This window comes from Peromyscus leucopus, chromosome 22 (genome assembly GCF_004664715.2).
Source record: "Peromyscus leucopus breed LL Stock chromosome 22, UCI_PerLeu_2.1, whole genome shotgun sequence".
NCBI classification, from domain to species: Eukaryota; Metazoa; Chordata; class Mammalia; order Rodentia; family Cricetidae; genus Peromyscus; species Peromyscus leucopus.
The window spans coordinates 25094674-25114301 of record NC_051081.1 but is presented as its reverse complement, the minus strand read 5'-3'; the positions used below and the strand labels follow the sequence as shown (position 1 = coordinate 25114301).

General features: G+C 44.8%; 1 protein-coding gene across 2 annotated transcripts in view; it reads right to left on the bottom strand.

The window, feature by feature from the left end:
• Window positions 1-18116, bottom strand: part of Cdkl4 (cyclin dependent kinase like 4) — a 45737-nt gene extending 27621 nt beyond the window's left edge. Inside the window, exons 1-3 of one of the 2 annotated variants that reach the window (XM_028855223.2) lie at window positions 17354-18116; window positions 7864-8082; window positions 3011-3132 (exon numbers count right to left, since the gene is read on the bottom strand). In XM_028855223.2, coding sequence (XP_028711056.1) covers window positions 3011-3132; window positions 7864-8031 — 290 coding nt within the window. In that variant the 5' untranslated portion in view covers window positions 8032-8082; window positions 17354-18116. Of the gene's footprint in view, window positions 1-3010; window positions 3133-7863; window positions 8083-8521; window positions 8637-17353 lie in introns of those variants that run through there. The other variant, XM_037198016.1, reaches the window with a different exon arrangement.
• Window positions 18117-19628: the final 1512 nt, after the last annotated feature.

Below are 19628 nucleotides of genomic sequence, written 5' to 3'. Positions count from 1 at the left end.
GTGTGTGTTGTGTGAGGCACGTGTGTCTGTGCACATGCGTGTCTATGTGTACATATTGTGCACGTGTTGAAGGCCGGGGCTGGTTTCCTGGCATCTTCTGTCCACCTAATTATTCTATTTTAAAGCTTTATTTTATTTTCATTATTTTATACTTAAATTTTAATAAAATGACTTGTTTTTTATTTAAAATAAAATAGCTTGCTTTGTTTTTTTTGCTTTGCTTTGTTTTGGGTTTTCAAGGACAGAATTTCTCTGTGTAACAGCCCTAGCTGTCCTGGAACTCGCTTTGTAGCCCAGGCTGGCCTCAAACTCACAGAGATCTGCCTGCCTCTGCCTCCTGAGTGCTGGGATTAAAGGCATGTACCACCACTGCCTGGCTTTTTATTCAATTAACTTACTTCTTTCTTTCTTTCTTTCTTTCTTTCTTTCTTTCTTTCTTTCTTTCTTTCTTTCTTTCTTTCTTTCTTTCTTTCTCTTCCTTTCTTTCTTTCTTTCTCTCTCTCTCTTTCTTTCTTTCTTCCTTCCTTTCTCTCTCTCTCTCTCTCTCTCTCTTTCTTTTTTCTTTTTTTTTTTTTTGCTTCTTTTTTTTCAAGACAGGGTTTCTCTGTGTAGTTTTGGCACCTGTCCTGGATCTCACTTTGTAGACTAGGCTGGCCTCGAACTCACAGAGATCCACCTGGCTCTGCCTCCTGAGTGCTGGGAATAAAGGTGTGTGCCACCACCACCACTGCCGGCTTTATCCAATTTGTATGTGTGCATATCTGTACTGGTTGGTTTTATGTCAACTTGACACATGCTAGAGTCATCAGAGAGGAAGGAGCCTCAGTTGAGGAAATGCCTCCATGAGATTGAGCTGTGAGGCATTTTCTTAATTAGTGATGGAGGAGGGTCCAGCCCATGGTGGGCGGTGCCATCCCTGGGCTGGTGATCCTGGGTTCTATAAGAAAACAGCTTCAGAAAGCCATGAGGAGCAAGCCAGTAAGCAGCACCCCACCTCTCCATGGCCTCTGCATCAGCTCCTGCCTCCAGGTTCCTGCCCTGCTTGAGTTCCTGTCTTGACTTCCTTCAATGATGACCAGTGATGTGGAAGTATAAGCTGAATAAACCCTTTCCTTCCCAGCTTGCTTTTGGTCATGGTATTTCATCACAGCAATAGAAACCCTAACTAAGACAGTGTCTGTGTGTATCTGCACTCAAGTGTGGATGCCCATGGAGATGTCAGATCCTCTGGAACTGGAGTTACAGGCTGTTATGAGCCACCTGACGTGTGTGCTGGGAATCCTTTGGAAGAGCCGTACATGTTCTTAATGACTGAGTCGTCTCTCAGCCTATTATCTCTCTAGCCCTATTATTTTTGAGACAGGGTCTCTCACTGAACCTGGAGCTCACTGATTTGGATAAAGTAGCTGGCCAGTTTCAGGGATCTTCCCATCTCAACTTTCCCAGCACCAAGATGACAGGTATGTGAATCCACTCTTACCCTTCTACATGGGATTAGAGAAGATAAACATATCCAAGTGTAGGTATGGACTTCCCAACAGAGAGTCGTGTCTTGGCTCCCTAATTCTTTACTGTGGAAGATTAGGTCTGTCCCAGTTCCGTATAATGATGTTTGAATATTTGTATGTGTATTTTTGCCCTTATCTGAATATTTCCCTGATACATATTTCTCTAAGTGGAATTCTCTGGTCAAAGTATGAAAACAGCTTTAAAAATACTTACATACGTTGCCAGATGATCCACCTAGCTACAGTCTCTCTAGGTAGAGGAGGCCTGCACACCTGTTTTGTTTGGAGGGGGCTTCAGATTGAACCCCTGTGCCTTGCACGTGCCCGGCAAGGCCTTAGCTATATCCCTAACCCTTCTTCAAACACTTGAGACAAGGTCTTGACTAAGTTGCTCAGGTTCACCTTGAACTTGTAATCCTCCTGTCTCAGCTTCTCTATTATATCACAGTACCCAACTTACTTTGAAAAATTATTAATTGTGGTAATAGTTTATGAAATTCTTTTCTGGCTTTATTTGTGGAACTTTTTGGGTTTTTTTTTTTTTTTTAAAACAAAATTGTTTACCATGTTCCCTTTTCCTTCTTAAAAAAATGTCTTGGTTTGTTCTAATTTTTTCAAGTTTCAAAAATATCCTATTGGCACATTCTGATTAGAATTTTGTGCTATGAAAAAAAAATGATGAGGCACTGGGCACACCTTTAATCCCAGCACTTGGGACGCAGAGGCAGATGGATCTCTGTGAATTTGAGGCTAGCCTGGTCTACAGAGTGAGTTCCAGGACAGCCAGGGCTACAGAGAAAAACCCTGTCTTGAAAAACAAAAAAACAAAAAAACAAACAAAAAAAAAGGCAATGTCTACATATTTATAGTAGGTATTTTCATCTAAAAATACATGCTCATTTAAATAAAATCCTTTAATCATTTCAGTCAGATTTGCAGCTGTCTTTTTTTTCTTTTTTAAAGATTTAAAAAAAAATTCATGTGTGTGTTTACCTACATGTAGATTGTGCAGGGAGGGACAGAAGAGGTCATCGGGTTCCCTGGAGCTGGAGTTCTGATGGTTGTGAGCCACCATGTGGGTGCTGGGAACTAAACCTGAGTCCTCTGCAAGAACCGCCAGTGTTCTTAACCCCTGGGCCATCTCTCCAGCCCCATATGTACCTCTATACTTTAACTTGCTGGTGAGTTAGACGATTCGATTTCCTCTAACTGAATTGTGGTCCCTCCTTGAGGTCAGGTGATTCGGTGTGTGCTTTTCCTCTCACGCTACAGGGGATTTAGACTCACTGCCTAGCTGTTCTCCTGGTTACACTTTATCCAGGTGAGCGGCCGTGGCCCTTTGAGCACACCTTACATGAGGCTGGAGGATGGTAGCCAGATGCATCAGGATGGACGGGTGAGTGGGGGTGGGGTGGGGGTGAGGGGACGGGACCGGGGCTGGGATTTGAAATTGGCCATCGTCGACTGACTGGCCTCAGAACCCCAGTGTCTCCGTCGCTTACCCGTTCGGGTTTCTCTCCAGCTCGTGTAACAGCGTGTGGTCACAGTACTCGAAAACCAGGTGCATCTTTCTCTTTCTTCTGAACACCTCGATGAGGTTCACAAGGTTTGGGTGTTTCAACTGCTGCGGAAAGAATTGAAATGCACACTCGAGTGATTGCATGTTTCCACTCACAGCTGGCCCCCCAGACTCCCGTGACACCAGGAGAACAAGGTCCCTTTGATCATTCTATCTCTGGGCAGAAGGTTTTTGTTTTTGTTTTTTATATTGTGTGTGCTGGTGTATTTGTATATTTGTGGGGTGCAGATATGTGTGTGCATGTGTGTGCATCAGGTGTTCTCTTTAATTTTTCTCCCCTTTAACCTTTTTATTATTAATTAATTAGTTAATTAATTAACATATGCGTCTGGGTGCATGGGCATGTACACACTCGTGGATGTGCAATGTCACATGCGTGGATGGCAGATGACAGCTTGTGGGAACTGATGCTTTCTTCCTACCACGGAAGTCCCGGGAATTGAACTCAGGTCTTCAGACTTGGCAGCAAGCGTCTTCACCTGCTGAGCCATCTTGCATCCCCTCTCCCTTTAATTTTTGAGACAGGGTCTCTCACTGAGCTGTGTCAATTACCCTGACTCAGCTAGACTGGCTGCCCAGCAAGTCCTAGGTGTCCTCCTGCCTCTGCCTTCCCAGCACAGTCTCGTACTTGGGGGCTGGGATCTGAACTGGGGTCCTTAATGCTTGTACGGCAAGCGCTTTACCGGCTAAGCGATCTCTCCAGCCTCTTGTACAGAATTTTGTTACAGTGTTTCATAAGGTAAATTGCTCTCAGAGCCACAGGAACCTCAACATGGGATACATTTAAGATCTTGTAACAAGTCAATAATGATGGTAGCCAAACTGTTTAAAACTCTCTGGTGATAGCAAAGTGCAAACAATGCACTAACGTGAAACCACTGTGCAGTGTATGAAAACTAGGAGCACACAAGTCGTAACATAAATGAAGAATTGAAGAAAAAGAAATACTATGCAAAAGGCTATAACATAATCAGTGCCTACGTATCTTACACATTATCATGGACTAAAAAAAGTTTTATTTTCATTTTAATTTTTGTTGTGTGTGTGTGTGTGTGTGTGTGTGTGAGAGAGAGAGAGAGAGAGCATATACATGCATGCGAGTGCAGGTGCTCAAAGAGTCCAGAAGAGGGCACCAGATGCCCTGGAGCTAGAGCTACAGGCAGTTGTGGACCACTTGATGTGGATGTTGGGAAACAAGCTTGGGTCATCTGCAAAAGCAGTGTAAATTCTTAATCTGAGCCCATCTCTCCAGTCCCCCTTTACTATGAATGGAATGAAAATGTTTCTGGATTTGGATGCAGTCCGGTTTCTAGTGTTGGCTCTCAGCAATACTGGATCCTCGCGCTTAAGTTTTTGGTACACTTCTCATCACAGGAGTCCCTCCAAGTTAATGCATTCAGGTATTCTTTTCATTGCATTCTGCTCTGCCGTTTGACTCTGCTGTTTGCTCTGATGTACATACAGAAGGTACATATATTGAATTCTATTGCTACATGGAAATAGTTTAGAAAGCAGTCTTTGATATTTTCCTTTTTGTTTTTCTGTGCAATATAATGTTATATACATGCATTTTTAAAAAAGTGTTTTTATGTGATGAGTGTTTTGCCTGTATGTATATACATGCACTACTTGTTTGCCTGGTACCCAAAGAGGCCAGAAGGCATCAGATCACCTGGAACTCGAGTTACAGATGGCTGTGGAACTAAACCCACATCCCCTGTAAGAGCAGTCAGTGATCTGAGCTGCTGAGCCATCTCTCCAGCCCTTTGGTCAATAGTTTAAACCAAAATTAAAATGCTGATCAAGTTAGATAATCTATACTAAGAGTGAATATAAAAATCTTAGTATAGAAGTCAATATAACAGGTAGAAACAAGAACAACTGTAGGCAGCCTGGTGGTCGTGGTGCATGCCTTTAATCCCAGCACTCGGGAGGCAGAGGCAGGCGGATCTCTGTGAGTTCGAAGCTGGCCTGGGCTACCAAGTGAGTTCCAGGAAAGGCACAAAGCTACACAGAGAAACCCTGTTTTGAAAAACAAAAACAAAAACAAAAACAAAAAAACAACTATAGGCAAACTAGCACACATGGCTACTCTGTCTATGCTGAGGGGGCCCACATAGTTTAGTGTACATGCCAGAAGACTGCCCGAGAGTGGTGGGGTCTTTAGCTACACAGGAATCTGGGGCAAAAACTACAAACCTGGACGTCCCTGGGCAAACCAGGACATATGACCTCACCTATCTGTAATTCTTTTTCCTTGTTTGTCTATCAGTAGAGAAATCAATTTTCCAACACACACACACACACACACACACACACACACACACACACACACACTGTTTTGTATATTATAGCAGTTCAATAAGTGTTTTGCAGGCTCAGTAGAGTCTTAGGCACATTCAGAACTTTCCATTGCATGTCTGTAGATCTCTATCTGCAAGTGTGGCTCCATTAAAAAAAAAAAAAAATCTGCGCTGGAATGATGGCTCATAAGTCCAGAGTGCTTCCTGCTCTTGCAGACAGCTAGAGTTTAGTTTCCAGCATCCACATTAGAAGGCTCACAACCAACCCCACCTGTAACTCCAGCTTCAAGGGATCCCAGACCCTCTTCAGGCCTCACTGGGCACCTGAACACACACACACACACACACACACACACACACACACACACACACACACACACAGTGTAAAACAAAACAACAAAATCACCCGACGACAACTGCTTCTTAATGGTTGGGGACTCGAGACCCATGAGAAATGTGTCCAGAGCCCCCAAATCAATTTGCATTCTGTCAACTCCACTGGCGGAAAGAGGCAACGGTCAAAAAGTGGCCGGGGTGGTTTCGCAAGAGTCAGGCTGCTTTGTGCTCTAGCAAAACCACAGTTTGGAAGCGGGACAGTTTTCCTGCCAGGTGGACAAGGGATTCACACACACTGCAGCTCCACGCCGCCGGCCGCTGTGCCCAAGTTTAACCCCGGGCAAACTGTCTGTGGGCAAGCCTGTGGCGATCCACAGCAACTTTAGCTGGTGACGTTGGCTTAGCCCGCTCTGTGGTTGCCTAAAGTGAAACAGGTAGTGGAGGGAGAAGGAGGCCGCTGGAAGGTAAACAGGAGCAGAGTGTGAGCAAAATAAAAAAGGATGTGTTCGGGGCTAGCCACGGAGCAACAGCAAAACGCGGGAAAGCGGTTGTGGGCCATCACCAGATGCCTCACAGAACAACGCGTGGCTAATTTGCACGTTAAAGCGCATCCTCAGATCGGGGCAGTTTTAACTCGGAAATGATAAACAAGTAAGCAAAAACCTAGTATCGCCAGAATAGCCTGGGTCACTAGCGCCCCCTGCTGGTCAAGTGGTAAGAGCGACTCATTTTAAATCAAATTCTGTTTTAAATGAAACACTGCAATAGATTAGATGTGGGGGGGGGCGGGAACTCCTGCACAAGATACTTGAAAAGGAGAAATAATGTAATTATTCACTTTTACAAGCTGAAATTCCACTAAAAAGTAACAGAAGATACTTAGAAAATGAGCTGGGGCGGTGGTGGCGCACACCTTTAATCCCAGCGCTTGGGAGGCAGAGGCAGGAGGATCTCTGCGAGTTCGCCAAGGGAGTTCCAGGAAAGGAAAGGCACAAAGCTACACAGAGAAACACTGTCTCAAAAAAACAAAAAAAAAAAAAAAAAAAAAAAAACAAAAAACAAAACAGAAGCCTGGCTGTGTGCTCTTCAAATGTGCATTCACACACTGGTAGCTTCTCCACCTCAGGGAGCCTGTTAGAAATGAGGTGCTTCGCCGGGCGGTGGTGGCGCACGCCTTTAATCCCAGCACTCGGGAGGCAGAGGCAGCCGGATCTCTGTGAGTTCGAGGCCAGCCTGGGCTACCAAGTGAGCTCCAGGAAAGGCGCAAAACTACGCAGAGAAACCCTGTCTCGAAAAAAAAAAAAAAAAAAAGAAATGAGGTGCTTCAGGACCCATCCCCAATCCCCCCACCTCCAGACTCTGCATTTCAGTGGGATCCCCAGGGGTTCCCACCGGCGTTCATGTTGGAGAAGCTCAACCTGGGTCTTATAGCTCTGAAAATGGAGGGGTTTTTTTAGGTTAGGGAGACATTTCTTTTGAGAACACACGAAACTTCTACATCGACTTCCGTCAGAGTAAAAGCAATGGTAACAAAAGAAAAAAAAATGTAGGGGCTGGAGAGATGGCTCAGAGGTTAAGAGCACTGACTGTTCTTCCAGAGGACCTGGGTTCAATTCCCAGCACCCATCAGGCAGCTCACAAATGTCTGTAATTCCAGTTCCAGGAGACTCAACACCAATGCACATGAAATAAAAATTAAAAAAAAGAAAAAAATGTAAAAACCAGTGTACATGGCTGGGTGATTCTTAGCGTGGATCCATGTTGATCTCTACAGGGGCATGGGGTCCCCTCTGTGCTGGGACGTGTTCATGTAGTTTTGCTGGTTGGTTGGGAAAGTGTGTGGGGGCAATGTCCAGAAGATGGCCAGGTGGAGGGCAGTTGGTAAATAGTAGGGTCAGGACACTTAGGACAGAGTGGATGTTTCCCAATCAGGATGTGGTGGACGGGATGCCGAGTACTTCCATGTTTTAACCACTAGGCTCACACACATCAAAAAACAAAAGAGGCCAAAGTCCAACCCTGTTTCCCAAAGTTGCTGATCCCCAGGAATTTCAGTCCAGTGGAAAAGAAATCCGACTTTAAAAGTCTGGGTCGCTTTAGTGTGCCCCTTTCAACCGATGCGGAGCACGTGACCTACCTTCAGCATCCGTATTTCTCGCAGTGCTATTTTCTTAACAACAGGATCGTCTTCGGATTCCACGAATTTCTTGATAGCTACCACTTGTCCAGACGCCTTGTTTCTGCACTTGAAGACAACCCCGTAAGACCCTTCTCCAATCTTAGCCAGTTTTTCATACTTTTCCATTTTAGTGAGAGCGACTTAAGGTAGCGTCGTGATTGACGCACAGCGTCGCACCTAGAAAACAAGAGCGACTCTTACTCACGGGGTTACGCGGGACACAGTGTTCTCACAGTTCATATATACGGACAGATTGCCCGGGATGCCGGCGGTTTATTTCCACCCTCTGGTTTTTGCTTTCTTCGTGCAGTAGAAATAAGCGCTCGGGGCTATTTTGCAAGCACAGCTCTGTCTTCGTCCAGCTACTGCAAGGCCTGCGGGGTGGGGGGTTGGGGGGGTAGGGAGGATGGTGGGGATGGTGGGTGTCATTTCTGATGACGGCTCAGTGCTGACCACAGGTCACGGGAAACAAGCTGGGGGAAGAACCTTTACTCAATCTATTGCTTTTATTATCCTCGAGGAAATGATTAAAATGCAAGGCTGTAAAGCGCCATGGAAGGAAGGGGAGGGACGTTCATACTCTTGAATTCGGTGTTTGCCTTCCTAACTAACTCACCGGAACCGCACGGCCAGCCGGGGGAAGAATTTCGCAACACGGCAGAGTACAAAAGCTCTACACCTCCACCTGGTGGACAGAAGAAAGAAAACCGTGGTCGCCGAACAATGCGGATTTTCTTAGAACACCATTTCCTTAAAAGGTCTGGGTTAAAGGCGAGCGCCACCAGCGGATCTCTGTGAGTTCAAGGCCCGCCTGGTCTAGAGTGCGAGCTCCAGGAAAGGCGCAAAACTACACAAAGAAACCCTGCCTCGAAAAAAACCAAAACCAAAACCAAAACCAAAAAGTTTGGGTTATACTTCATTATTAATTATTATTATTGTGTATTATTGTGTGTATGTGATATGAATATGAGATGTGCATGTGTGTGTAGGAAGTGGTCTATGTGGTATGGATGTGAGGGGTGTGTGTGTGTGTGTGTGTGTGTGTGTGTGTGTGTGTCAGCCAGTCCTCTCCTACCAAGTAGTCCTGAGGTTGTAACCCAGGTTGCCTTTTTAACCTGATCCATCCAGCTGGTTAAGGTGCCATTTCTTGTTCTTAGCTTTTATTTGTATTGGGGTGACTGACCCATTTTTAAATCCCCCCCCAAAAAAAATAATAATCATACATCAGAAAGGAGGTACATTTTTCTAATTCTTCCCCAAGGGTTTCATATCCACAGGGATCTCTAAGAAAATACTGGCTCTCATTTTATTATCATTCCCATTGTTTATGCTTATAATTGTGACTAAACATTCAATGAGAGATAAGGCCAAGATGATTACATAAATCAGGGTAGGAAATTGATGCTATAAAATTTGAAATTAGCCTAAAAAGTTCTACCCCTTTATCCAGCAAAATCTTGTGTGCATAATTTAATGATGGTAACTGTAGGAGGGATCATTGAGATAGCATTGCCTACTTCCATACAGTCTGTATAAACACTCTGGTGTTATTTTATCCAACTGTGTAGATGAGAAACTGAAGCGTGGTGGAGCTGGTATGGAATCAGAATCAGACTTTCAGGTTCCACAAGGTACAACTGAAACCACACTACTCCACCTCTGGCCTATTTTGTAACAGTACACAATTTGAAGAACTGTTTCATTTAGGTCTTGGAAGTAATAATATTAAGTGGAGGAGCTAACCACTGCTAAAATTTCTCATGTTCCAAATAAATATACTTCAGGCGATTATTAATATTGTCTTTTTCATCCAGAGGTTATCTCAATGGAGAGAGACGCTATGGACCCTTACTTGCCACAATAAAAAGACACACTAGGGGGCGCCTGTGTGGCTCAGTTGGTAGACCGCTTGCCTAGAGTGGTGGAAGCTCTGGGATTTGATGGCGTGGTAATGCTTACTTGTAGTCCCAGCACTGGGGAGAGGCAGAGACGGGATGATCAGAAAGCCCAAGATCGCCCTTAGCTACATAGTGAGCTCCAGGCAAGTCTGGGATACATGAGATTTTCTCTCAGAACACACACACACACACACACACACACACACACACACACACACACACACCAGTAGCCCTTGAGATGCTGAGGTGGGAAGATTATAAATGAAAGGCCAGTATAGACCACACAGTGAGACACTGTCTCAAAAAAGCAGAACAAAATTATATTATGGGAAATAACGTTTAGCTGGGTAAATGATTATTACTCGTATAGTGTTTTTAGAAAACATTTTTGTTAGTTTTTTAAATAGTGGATTCAAATCCCCATTAAAGGAGGAAAATATCAACCCCATTTAAAAAAAAAAAACAGCAGGGAAAATCCACAAGCAGATTAGGCCATGGAAACTTTATTGATTATACTATATTGCTTTACAGAAGTATCATTAACTACAATAAAGTAGCATGCATATCTTTGTCTGGAAAGAGAAGAGAATATAAAACACCCTTGGAAGGTTATTAGTATAGAATTTCATAGATTATTTCACCTAATTTATAAGCACTACAGCTACTGGGGAACTCTGTGAACATGACGCTAAGTTTATTGTTATTTATTTATTTATTTGGTTTTTCGAGAGACAGGGTTTCTCTGTGTAGCTTTGCTCCTTTCCTGGATCTCGCTCTGTAGACCAGGCTGGCCTGGAACTCACAGAGATCTGCCTGGCTCTGCCTCCCGAGTGTTGGGATTAAAGACGTGCGCCACCACCGCCTGGTGATGCTAAGTTTAATAATGAAACTGGGCATTTTGTTGTTGTTTTTGGAGAACCTTGCATATTCAGTATCTTCGGCTGGCCTCAAACTCAGTACGTAGCTGAGGATGACACTGAACTTCTAGTTCTGGTTCACCCTCTTAAATGCTGGGATGACTGGTATGCACCATGGCGCCGGTTTTTTAATTGTGCGGCTTCAGTCTAGGCATTATCTTCTTATTTCCTTCTAGATACATTATTCTGTTTAGTGATTGAATTATTTACATCCCCTTCTTTTGTTCAGAGGGTTTGTGGTTCATTGCTCGAGCTGATCAGATCTCTGTCACATCAACCAAACTTCTGACTGCCATCAAATAAAGCTCCAGCCGGGCAGTGGTGGTGGTGGTGGTGGTGGTGGTGGTGGTGGTGGTGGTGCACACCTTTAATCCCAGCACTCAGGAGGTAGAAGCAGGTGGATCTCTGGGAGTTTCAGGCCAGCCTGGTCTACAGAGCAAGTCCAGGCCAGTCAGGACTACAAAGTGAGATCTATATCTCTCCCATCCCCCCCCCAAAAAAAGCTTCTGAACATAATTTCTCAGTATGACCTTTCCTTATGCAAGAATCTGGAATGTATTTCAGCAGGAATTACTTAGAGGAGGAAGGCATTGCACAGAGGACTGTATGGATCTAATTCCTGTTTCCTTAAGTCTATCAGTTTCTAGAAGCAGTAATTCCCGATCTCTTACCTGGGTTCCCGGCCAACTCTCCAATGCACCATGAGCATCTGCACGACGACGCAGGGTCATCCTGACACGGGTATGCTAAAAGTGATACCTAGTCTGCTCTCTGACCCCTGCTCCTATCTGAGGCTCCCAAGCACACTCCACATTACACGGCAGTGACTCTCCAAGACACGCGGCGGAGGGAAGCGCAGAGGCGACCAAGGAGAAGGACGCTGCACGATGTGATCTCTTTGTAAATAACGCACTAAGCACACACAAACCGCGAGCATCCCGTGCACGACGAGAGGCGTGCCCTCCACAAAGGAATCACAAAGCCCAGCTCTGGGAGAGTCCTCTCTTGAAGCCCCTTTCTAAGAGTTAGCACTGAGCAAAGGCGAGAGTGGGGTGTGGTCTGTAAGGAAGAGCGAAGAGGACAAAAAGGTCCAGGAGAGACTCAAAATCAAGTCCATGCGCATTGATACGGTCAGAAGATAAGAGAGACAGGAGAGGCATCCACTGGAGGCTGAAGAGGGAAGGAAAAAGGGATAAGTGGAGGCACAGGTGGCATTTTACAAGACACAGGAGATCCTTGAAAGACAACGACACTGTCACACATCTTCCTCTCAAGACTAACCTCATCTAAGGCATCTAGCCTCCTCCCACAATGTTTGCTCTTTGGTAATGTAATCAGTTAATTATTACTCTGTGTGTGTGTGTGTGTGTGTGTGTGTGTGTGTGTGTGTGTGTGTGTGCGCGCATGCGTGTGTTCACCCTATGGCATGCCGGCGAAGGTCAGAGGACAGCGGTCAAGGTCTGTGGAGTCAGTTCTGTCTTTCCATCGTGGGTTCCGGGGATTGAACTCAGGTCTCCAGGCTTGTGCAGCAAGCTCCTCTATCTGCTGAGCCATTTCAGTGCCCCAGACTTTCAAATGACGGGAGTTTCAGAAATGCCTGGGACAAAATCAGCAGCATCAGCACGTAAAGAATAAGATAACTAAAAAAACAGTGAGACAGAGGCAAAAAAGGATTTTTTTTTTTTTTGGACAAAATCATGGCTAAGTCTTTCTAAATTTAATGAAGAACATTGGTCTACACTTTCAAAAAGCTCAATACATTACAAGAAGAAAAAGATGCAGGTAGTGTAAAATGAGATCCATCCCTTCATCACAGGCACACTGCTGCAAACCACAGACCATCAAGAACCCAACACAAGAGAGCCAGCTGGCTGAGGGCTGATGCCGCACCAGAAACTGCCCCCACACAGGCTGGCCCTACGAAAGATCAGCGAGACGGACGCACCCTGAGGGACCAAGAAACAAACGAGTTTCTCCTCCAGGCATCTTTAAAAATTAAAGAGACCATAACAAATAAGTTTATGGAACCAAAGTGGTCAAGCTGGTTGGACAAGTGCCTAGAAAGACAAAAATACTCAAGAAGAAATAGAAAATCTGACTACATAGAAAGTGAATGAGTAAACAAATCTACCTATAAACAAAAGTCCAGGATGAGATGGCTCATGGATGGATTTGCCCAAATATTCAAAGAATACAAGACAAATATTTCATAGCTCTTCCTAACTATTCCTAAAGAGAAAGAAATCTTTCTCAATTTGTTCCCCAGGGCCAGTATCATCATGGTAAGAAACCAGACAAAGAAACCACTGTACATATGAAACCACTCGACAACATGTCTACCCAAACAACTACAGACACACATGAAAAGGATTTTATGACATGGGGTTTACCTCAGAAATGCAAAGTTGGTTTAATATCTGAAAGTCAATAAGGTAAAAAAAAAAAAAGATCATACAAATAGAAAAGACAAAATTCACAGGCTTATCTCAGTAGATATGGAAAAGACATTTGACAAACTCAATAGCTATTTATGAAAAATATCTCAACAAATTAAGAATAGAAGGGATGGAATTTCAAAGGTACATGTGTAAAACCTACACAGTCAATGCCATTCTTAATGATGAAACACTGGATGCTTTCTCTCAGGACTCAGAATACACACTGGTTCATCCTTTGTTTCTTCCTTTCTTTTTTCTTTTCTTTGTTTCTTCCTTCCTTCCTTCCTTCCTTCCTTCCTTCCTTCCTTCCTTCCTTCCTTCCTTCCTCCCTCCCTCCCTTCCTCCCTCCTTTTCTTCCTTTCCTTCTTTTTAAGTCAAAGTCTCATTACGTATCCCTGGAACTCACAGAGATCCACCTGCCTACCTTCTACCTGACTAGTGCTGGGATTAAAGGTGTGTGTGTGCCACTGCTGCTGCTGCTGCTGCCGCCGCCACCACTGCCACCTCAAACTGTGGCAATCCTCCTGCCTCCGCTGCCCAGCTAATGATTACAAGCATGAACTACCATTCCTGGCTGTCAATAGGCTTTTTTAAAAATAGAAGTTGATCAGATGAATTTGAAATTTATATGACAATGCTCAGGATTCTGAATAGCCACAATAAATACAAACCTGGGAGATTTATATCACCTGCACTCAAATTTTACTAATGCTACAATTTATTTTAATAAAGGTATAATAAATCAAGTGAGGCACAAATACATATTATCAACACAGCAGTGGTGGCGCACGCCTTTAATCCCAGCATTAGGGAGGCAGAGTCAGGAGGATCTCTGTGAGTTGGAGGTCTGCCTGGTCTACAGAATGAGTTCCTGGACAGCCAGGATTGTTACACAGAGAAACCCTGTCTAGAAAAACAAAACAAAAAGAAAAAGACATATATATCCATGGAACATAGCACTGAGTCAAGAAGTAGCCTTTTATGTTTGCTTTAGTTTATCTTGTGATGCTCTAATACCACACCTGAGACTGGATAATTCATAATGAATAGACATGTACTGACTTAAAGTTCTGGAGTCTGGGAAGTCCAGTATGAAGACACCGGCATTTTCTTGCTCTGTCAAATGCTGGGAGGTGGAAGCTAAGAGCAAAGGAGGGTTGAACTCATGCATTGATTAATAACTGCATGCATCCCACCCATGAGGCCTCAGGGCCTAATTACCTCTTGAAGGTCCCATCTCCCGACATGGCCAACGGTAATTACATTTCAACGTACGTTTGGGAGTGTCCCGGCAATTTCAAGTCGCCATAGCTCTTGCTAATTGTCTTTCGATAATGGTGCTTCAGTGGGGACAGAAGACTCTTCAGCAAATGATGTCAGGACAACTGAATAGCCATATGAAAGGAATAATAAATGGGCCTCCTGAGACAGTGACCTCATAGGGCATAGCGAGGTTCCACTTTTACATGGGAGGCCGAGGAAGGAGGATTGAGAACCGGAGCCTAGCCTGGGTTACGTTGCAAGACCCTATTTCAAAACACTGACCCTTCCACCCCCCCCCCCAATACAACAAACAAAACACATTAAAAACAGAAGAAACAAGACAAAATAAACAAAATCCCAAATCTAAGAAAGTAAAGCTAGGTCAGAGTAGTCAGAGACACACCCACCCACACATATGGTCCACTTCTAGAGACATAAAGTTTCTAGAAAATACAAGACACCTAGGAGACACAGCATCTCCGTTGTGGTGTTTGGCAGGCATCGTCATAATGGAACAGCCTGTACCCTTCCTGAGAACGCCAAGGTCAGGAAGGACAAAGGTCAAAACACTGCTCCAGATTCACAGAGACTGGAAAGGAAATGCAGTGTGAGATCCCAATTCCCTTCTGCAGTGGGGGGAAAGGGTTTGCAAAGAGCAATACCAGGGCAACTGGAAAAATCTAAACACCGTATGTGGATTGACTTTAAATTTCTTGATTTTGGTCATCTGTACTGTGGTGATGTTAAAATAAAAAGAGGAAGAGGAGGAGGAGGAGGAGGAGGAAGAGGCCTCAACAGCTTCCTACAGCACTAGCCAGGCAAGCCTTGGGATGTGGGTTCAATCCCCTGAGTTCCTATAGAGGTGGAAGAATTAACTCCACAAAGCCATCCTGTGACCTCTGCACACACACACTGTGGCATGCTCACACATCAATAATAAAGTTTTAAGAAGATTTGTTTTTATTTGTGTGTGTGTGAATGTGTGATTTGTGTATTTGTGTGTGTGTGCATGCGCCATGTGTGTGGGTGTCCATAGAGGTCAGAGCAGGGTGTCCCCTAGAACTGTGGTTCTCAACCTGTGTGTCATGATCCCTCTTGGGACATCGAACGACCCTTTTCACAGGGGTCTCCCAGGACCATTGGAAAACACAGACATTTACATCACTGTCCATAACAGTAGCAAAATTACAGCTATGAAGTAGCAACAAAAGTAAGTTTATAGTTGGGGTCCCCACAACATGAGGAACTGTATTGAAGGGCTGAAGCATTAGGAAGGCTGAGAGCCACCGCCCTGGAACGGTTAAGGTGGTTGTGAGTTGCCCAGCCGGGGAACTGGGAACCAGACTCAGGTCTCTGCAGGGACAGCAAGCATTCCTAGGCACTGAGTGATCTCAATCCCCCAGTACATTTTTTTTTTCTTTAAAGTACATTATGGCCTCTAAAGGCCACAGAGTAAACTTCAAACGATAGCATGATATTTACAATTCTTCCTACCTCACCCTGATTTAGCTTTCCTGTTTTGTCTCTCATATTCTTCCCAAACACCTTCAGCCTCCTCTCTTATTTCTCAGCCTGGAATGTCTGACCCTTCAGGATCGTATTTCCAATCTCTTCATTTTTCACAGTTCAACTCAAATGCCCCAGTCCCCAAAGGCAGGGCTCTTTTCTGGACACACATGATGCTTACATCCCCTTACATTACTCATCATACTGGATTTCCATCGATACCTTCCCTATTCTCTGGCATACAGAAGGCTTTTAAGTCTTATTAGAGTTTCACTTTCTAATCTTCCTTTTTCTCTTTTAAAAAGCAAAAGCCATCGTACATGTTGATTATTATTAGCACAATATTTGGGCAAGATTAAATGGATAGATACAGCCATTGATGGAAAATGTTTTTGCATAGTTATCAGTCACCTTCAGCTTGAAGGGGTATACCTTCCATGCTAACTCCAGAATTCATAAAGTATTTGACTCTTGAGTTAATGGAGTTCTGTCTACAAAAACAGGAGCAGGAGCAGGCTGGGGGCCACCCACGACTGCAAAAAGACGCATAGACAGACAGGAAGAGGAGTAAGTGATACTTGACTGAAAATTTTAAATTCATTGGAAAGCTTCCATGGAATTTCCTTACTGTTAAAGATTTACAGAATAAAGTTCACAGGAGGAAAGAACACTTAGAGGATCATTTTCACGACTGTTTCACTTTATAGTCCCGAGGGCTTAAGGAAGCACAAGGAATACACAGGCAAACAAATCAAGACAGGGAGGAAGTGATGAGCAGGAAAAAAACAAGGTAGAAAAACCGACTTTCCTAATCTAAGATCTAACAGGAAACTTAAAAACAAACCAATCAACCAAACCAAAGCCTGGCTCTAGGAATGTTGAAGGGAAAGAAAGGACAGGGAAGATCACTCAGGGATGCCGCCCACTGCTAACTGTCACCGGTTTCCAGTGAAACCAAAGACGCATTTATGTTTAATAAACTCGACGGGGAAAATGGACTCCACAGACGGAGCATTGCGATCTGCCTCACCGAGTTACAATTTAAAACGCACACACCTGCGTAGGGAGGGGTTCGGGTCAACACAGTCGATCTCGTTAGAACTCTCGAAACCAGCTCGCCGCGTCGTTTACAGAATCTGCACAACGTTTTGTTTATGCCCCACGCTTCAGGTGTGCGCACAAGAGACCTGGAAGTTCGGGAGGCACTCGTTTCGTTTCCAAGCCTCTGAGCCAGTCACTGACTTTTCCCCGCGTCCAGGCCACACGCGGTCTCGAGATGCACAGGCGTGCCCGCCCGTGACCCTCCCGGGCATCCCCACGGCCCACGAGGGGCCGGCTCTCCCGGGGGAGTGCGCCCGCTCCCGTCCTCCGGAGCCCCGCAGACCCCGCTCTCTCCACCATCCCCGGCCAAGGAACCCGCACTTACGGCACAGACTCGGTGTGGCGAGGGTGGCGCAGAGTATAGGCGTGAGCAACCCCAGCCCGCGCCGTCTGTCCATCAGTCTGCTGCAGCTACAGGAACTCCCGAGAGACTCAGCCACAGCAGCGTCGCCGGGGCAACCGGGACGCGCAGGGTTGCGCAGCTTCCGACAAAGGTTTCCACCTAGTGCTCGCTCGGTTCGTTCCCTGCTAGGGCAGCCTTCAGTTAGTCATCCATCACTCTTAGCTCCTTTTACCTTGTGCTGTTCGGAAGTCAGGTTCTGAGGCATCAGGCGTGGCTGGCTCATGAACACCTTTTTTCGTTAACTCAGCAACGATGCTCTGGAGTCCCGGGCGGATTCAGAGTAGGGACAAGGTTGGTCACCCCAGTGTAGAAGGAAGCAAACGTGGTAACCTCTGGAAGGAGAATTTGAGTCCTTACCCACATTATAAACCGAACGTCAAGGCACGCACACAAAACACCTACTATGTGCTTTGCTTCTCTTCGTATCGTCAGAACTTCCCTTCAGGTGTCTCCTCCTCTACCTCACCACCGATCTTCTCACAAGTATGCTCAAACATCACATTTTAAACAGAATTAAACCAGGGACCACATGCATCTCGCTCCTCTTTCAAAACCACACGATTCCGCTAAGTTATCTAAACTCACGCCTACATGCTTTTATATGGTTTCTGCCTTTCTGCTGGAAAACATTTCTCATCAGGTGTACCAAGTCACTTTATGGCCAAACCTGTTGGCCTGTTTCCATTTTTACTGGATTCCTGTGAGTGAGTGTGTGTGTGTGTGTGTGTGTGTGTGTGTGTGTGTGTGTGTGTGTGGCCTTGGGTGTCTTCCTTGCTTTTCACCTTGAGACAGGGTCTTTGCTTTTGTGTATGACAGAGTGGCTGGCCTGTGAATTTAGGGAGATTGTCCTGCCTCTCCATCTTGCCCTAAGAGCATTAGGGTTACAAATGACTTCTGTTGGGCCCGGTGTTACGTGAGTTCTAGGGATTCAAACCCAGGTCTTTACACTTGCACAGAAAACGCTTTATCCACTGAGCCATATCTCCAGCCTGCCACCTATTTTATTTTTATTTTTCTGAGACAGGGTCTCTCGATTCAGTCCTGGTTGTCCTCAAACTTGCAAAGTACAAAAGGCTGGCCTCAGGATTTGCCTGCCTTTGCCACCATGACTGGGCTCCTCTCCACCTTTTGTGAGATGAGATCTCACATTTCCCAGGCTGGCCTGGAACTTGCTATGCAGCCAAGGAAGACACTTGAACTGAGTGCCCCGGCTTTACACGTCCCAATACTAAGGATTGGGGTGACATGTGCATACTCCGGGTTTCTCCAAGCTACTTCTTGATACAGAGACTCTTCACTGGCCCACCCTTGTTCTCCAGCGCGGTGCCTGGTCCTTTGTCCATAGAACCCACTGCGTTCAACGTCACTGTTCCTTGAGCATGCTGCATTTCTGCGTGTCTAAACTCTAACATCTCCACTACCCTATATCAAACGTTTCTTTTCCTCTGCCAACACGGTCTACAGCTGTCTATATAAAAGTTTCTCTTTCCCTAAAGTACCATCGAAGTGTCTTTTGTTAATATGTTTGTGTATGTATGATATATATATATACATACATACATATAAAGTATATGTATGTTCTTATGTGAGTGTGTGTACATATATATGGAGGGAGAGGGAGAGAGGAAATGCATGAGAGCACCTTCTCTACACAGTCTGGCCTTGAACTTGTGACCTTCCTTTGGAGTTACAGGCATGCTTGACCACTTTTTACTTCTGCTATTTATCTTCATTTTACCCAAACGCACTCCCTGGATGGATTTCTGTCTTTTCTCCAAAGCTGGAGATTGAAATAGATATTAGAAGTCCTTCCTTTCAGTGGTTACAGGCTACCCACCCCCATACCCCACCCTTTCCTTCTGTGCTAGTCATGATGGAACCAACTAAACCTTCATTTTTGTGGTCTCTACTAAAACACAACTCAGACATGTCAAAACACCCACAAACAACTGCCTTTTTCAAAACCAGGACACAGTTAAGAAGAAAGATATCCTGAATGTTGATGAAGACAAGATTGTGTGAGTGGATCTCTTCTGCAGTCTTGGATCTGTCACCTAAATGATTCTCTGAAACCAGTGATCCTTGGGCCACATTCAGAAATGTTGACTTAAATTTCATCTATACCAGCAGTTCTCACTCCGTGGGGCACATCAGAATAATTTATATATCATAAAAGCAAAGGTTATTGGACCTTACT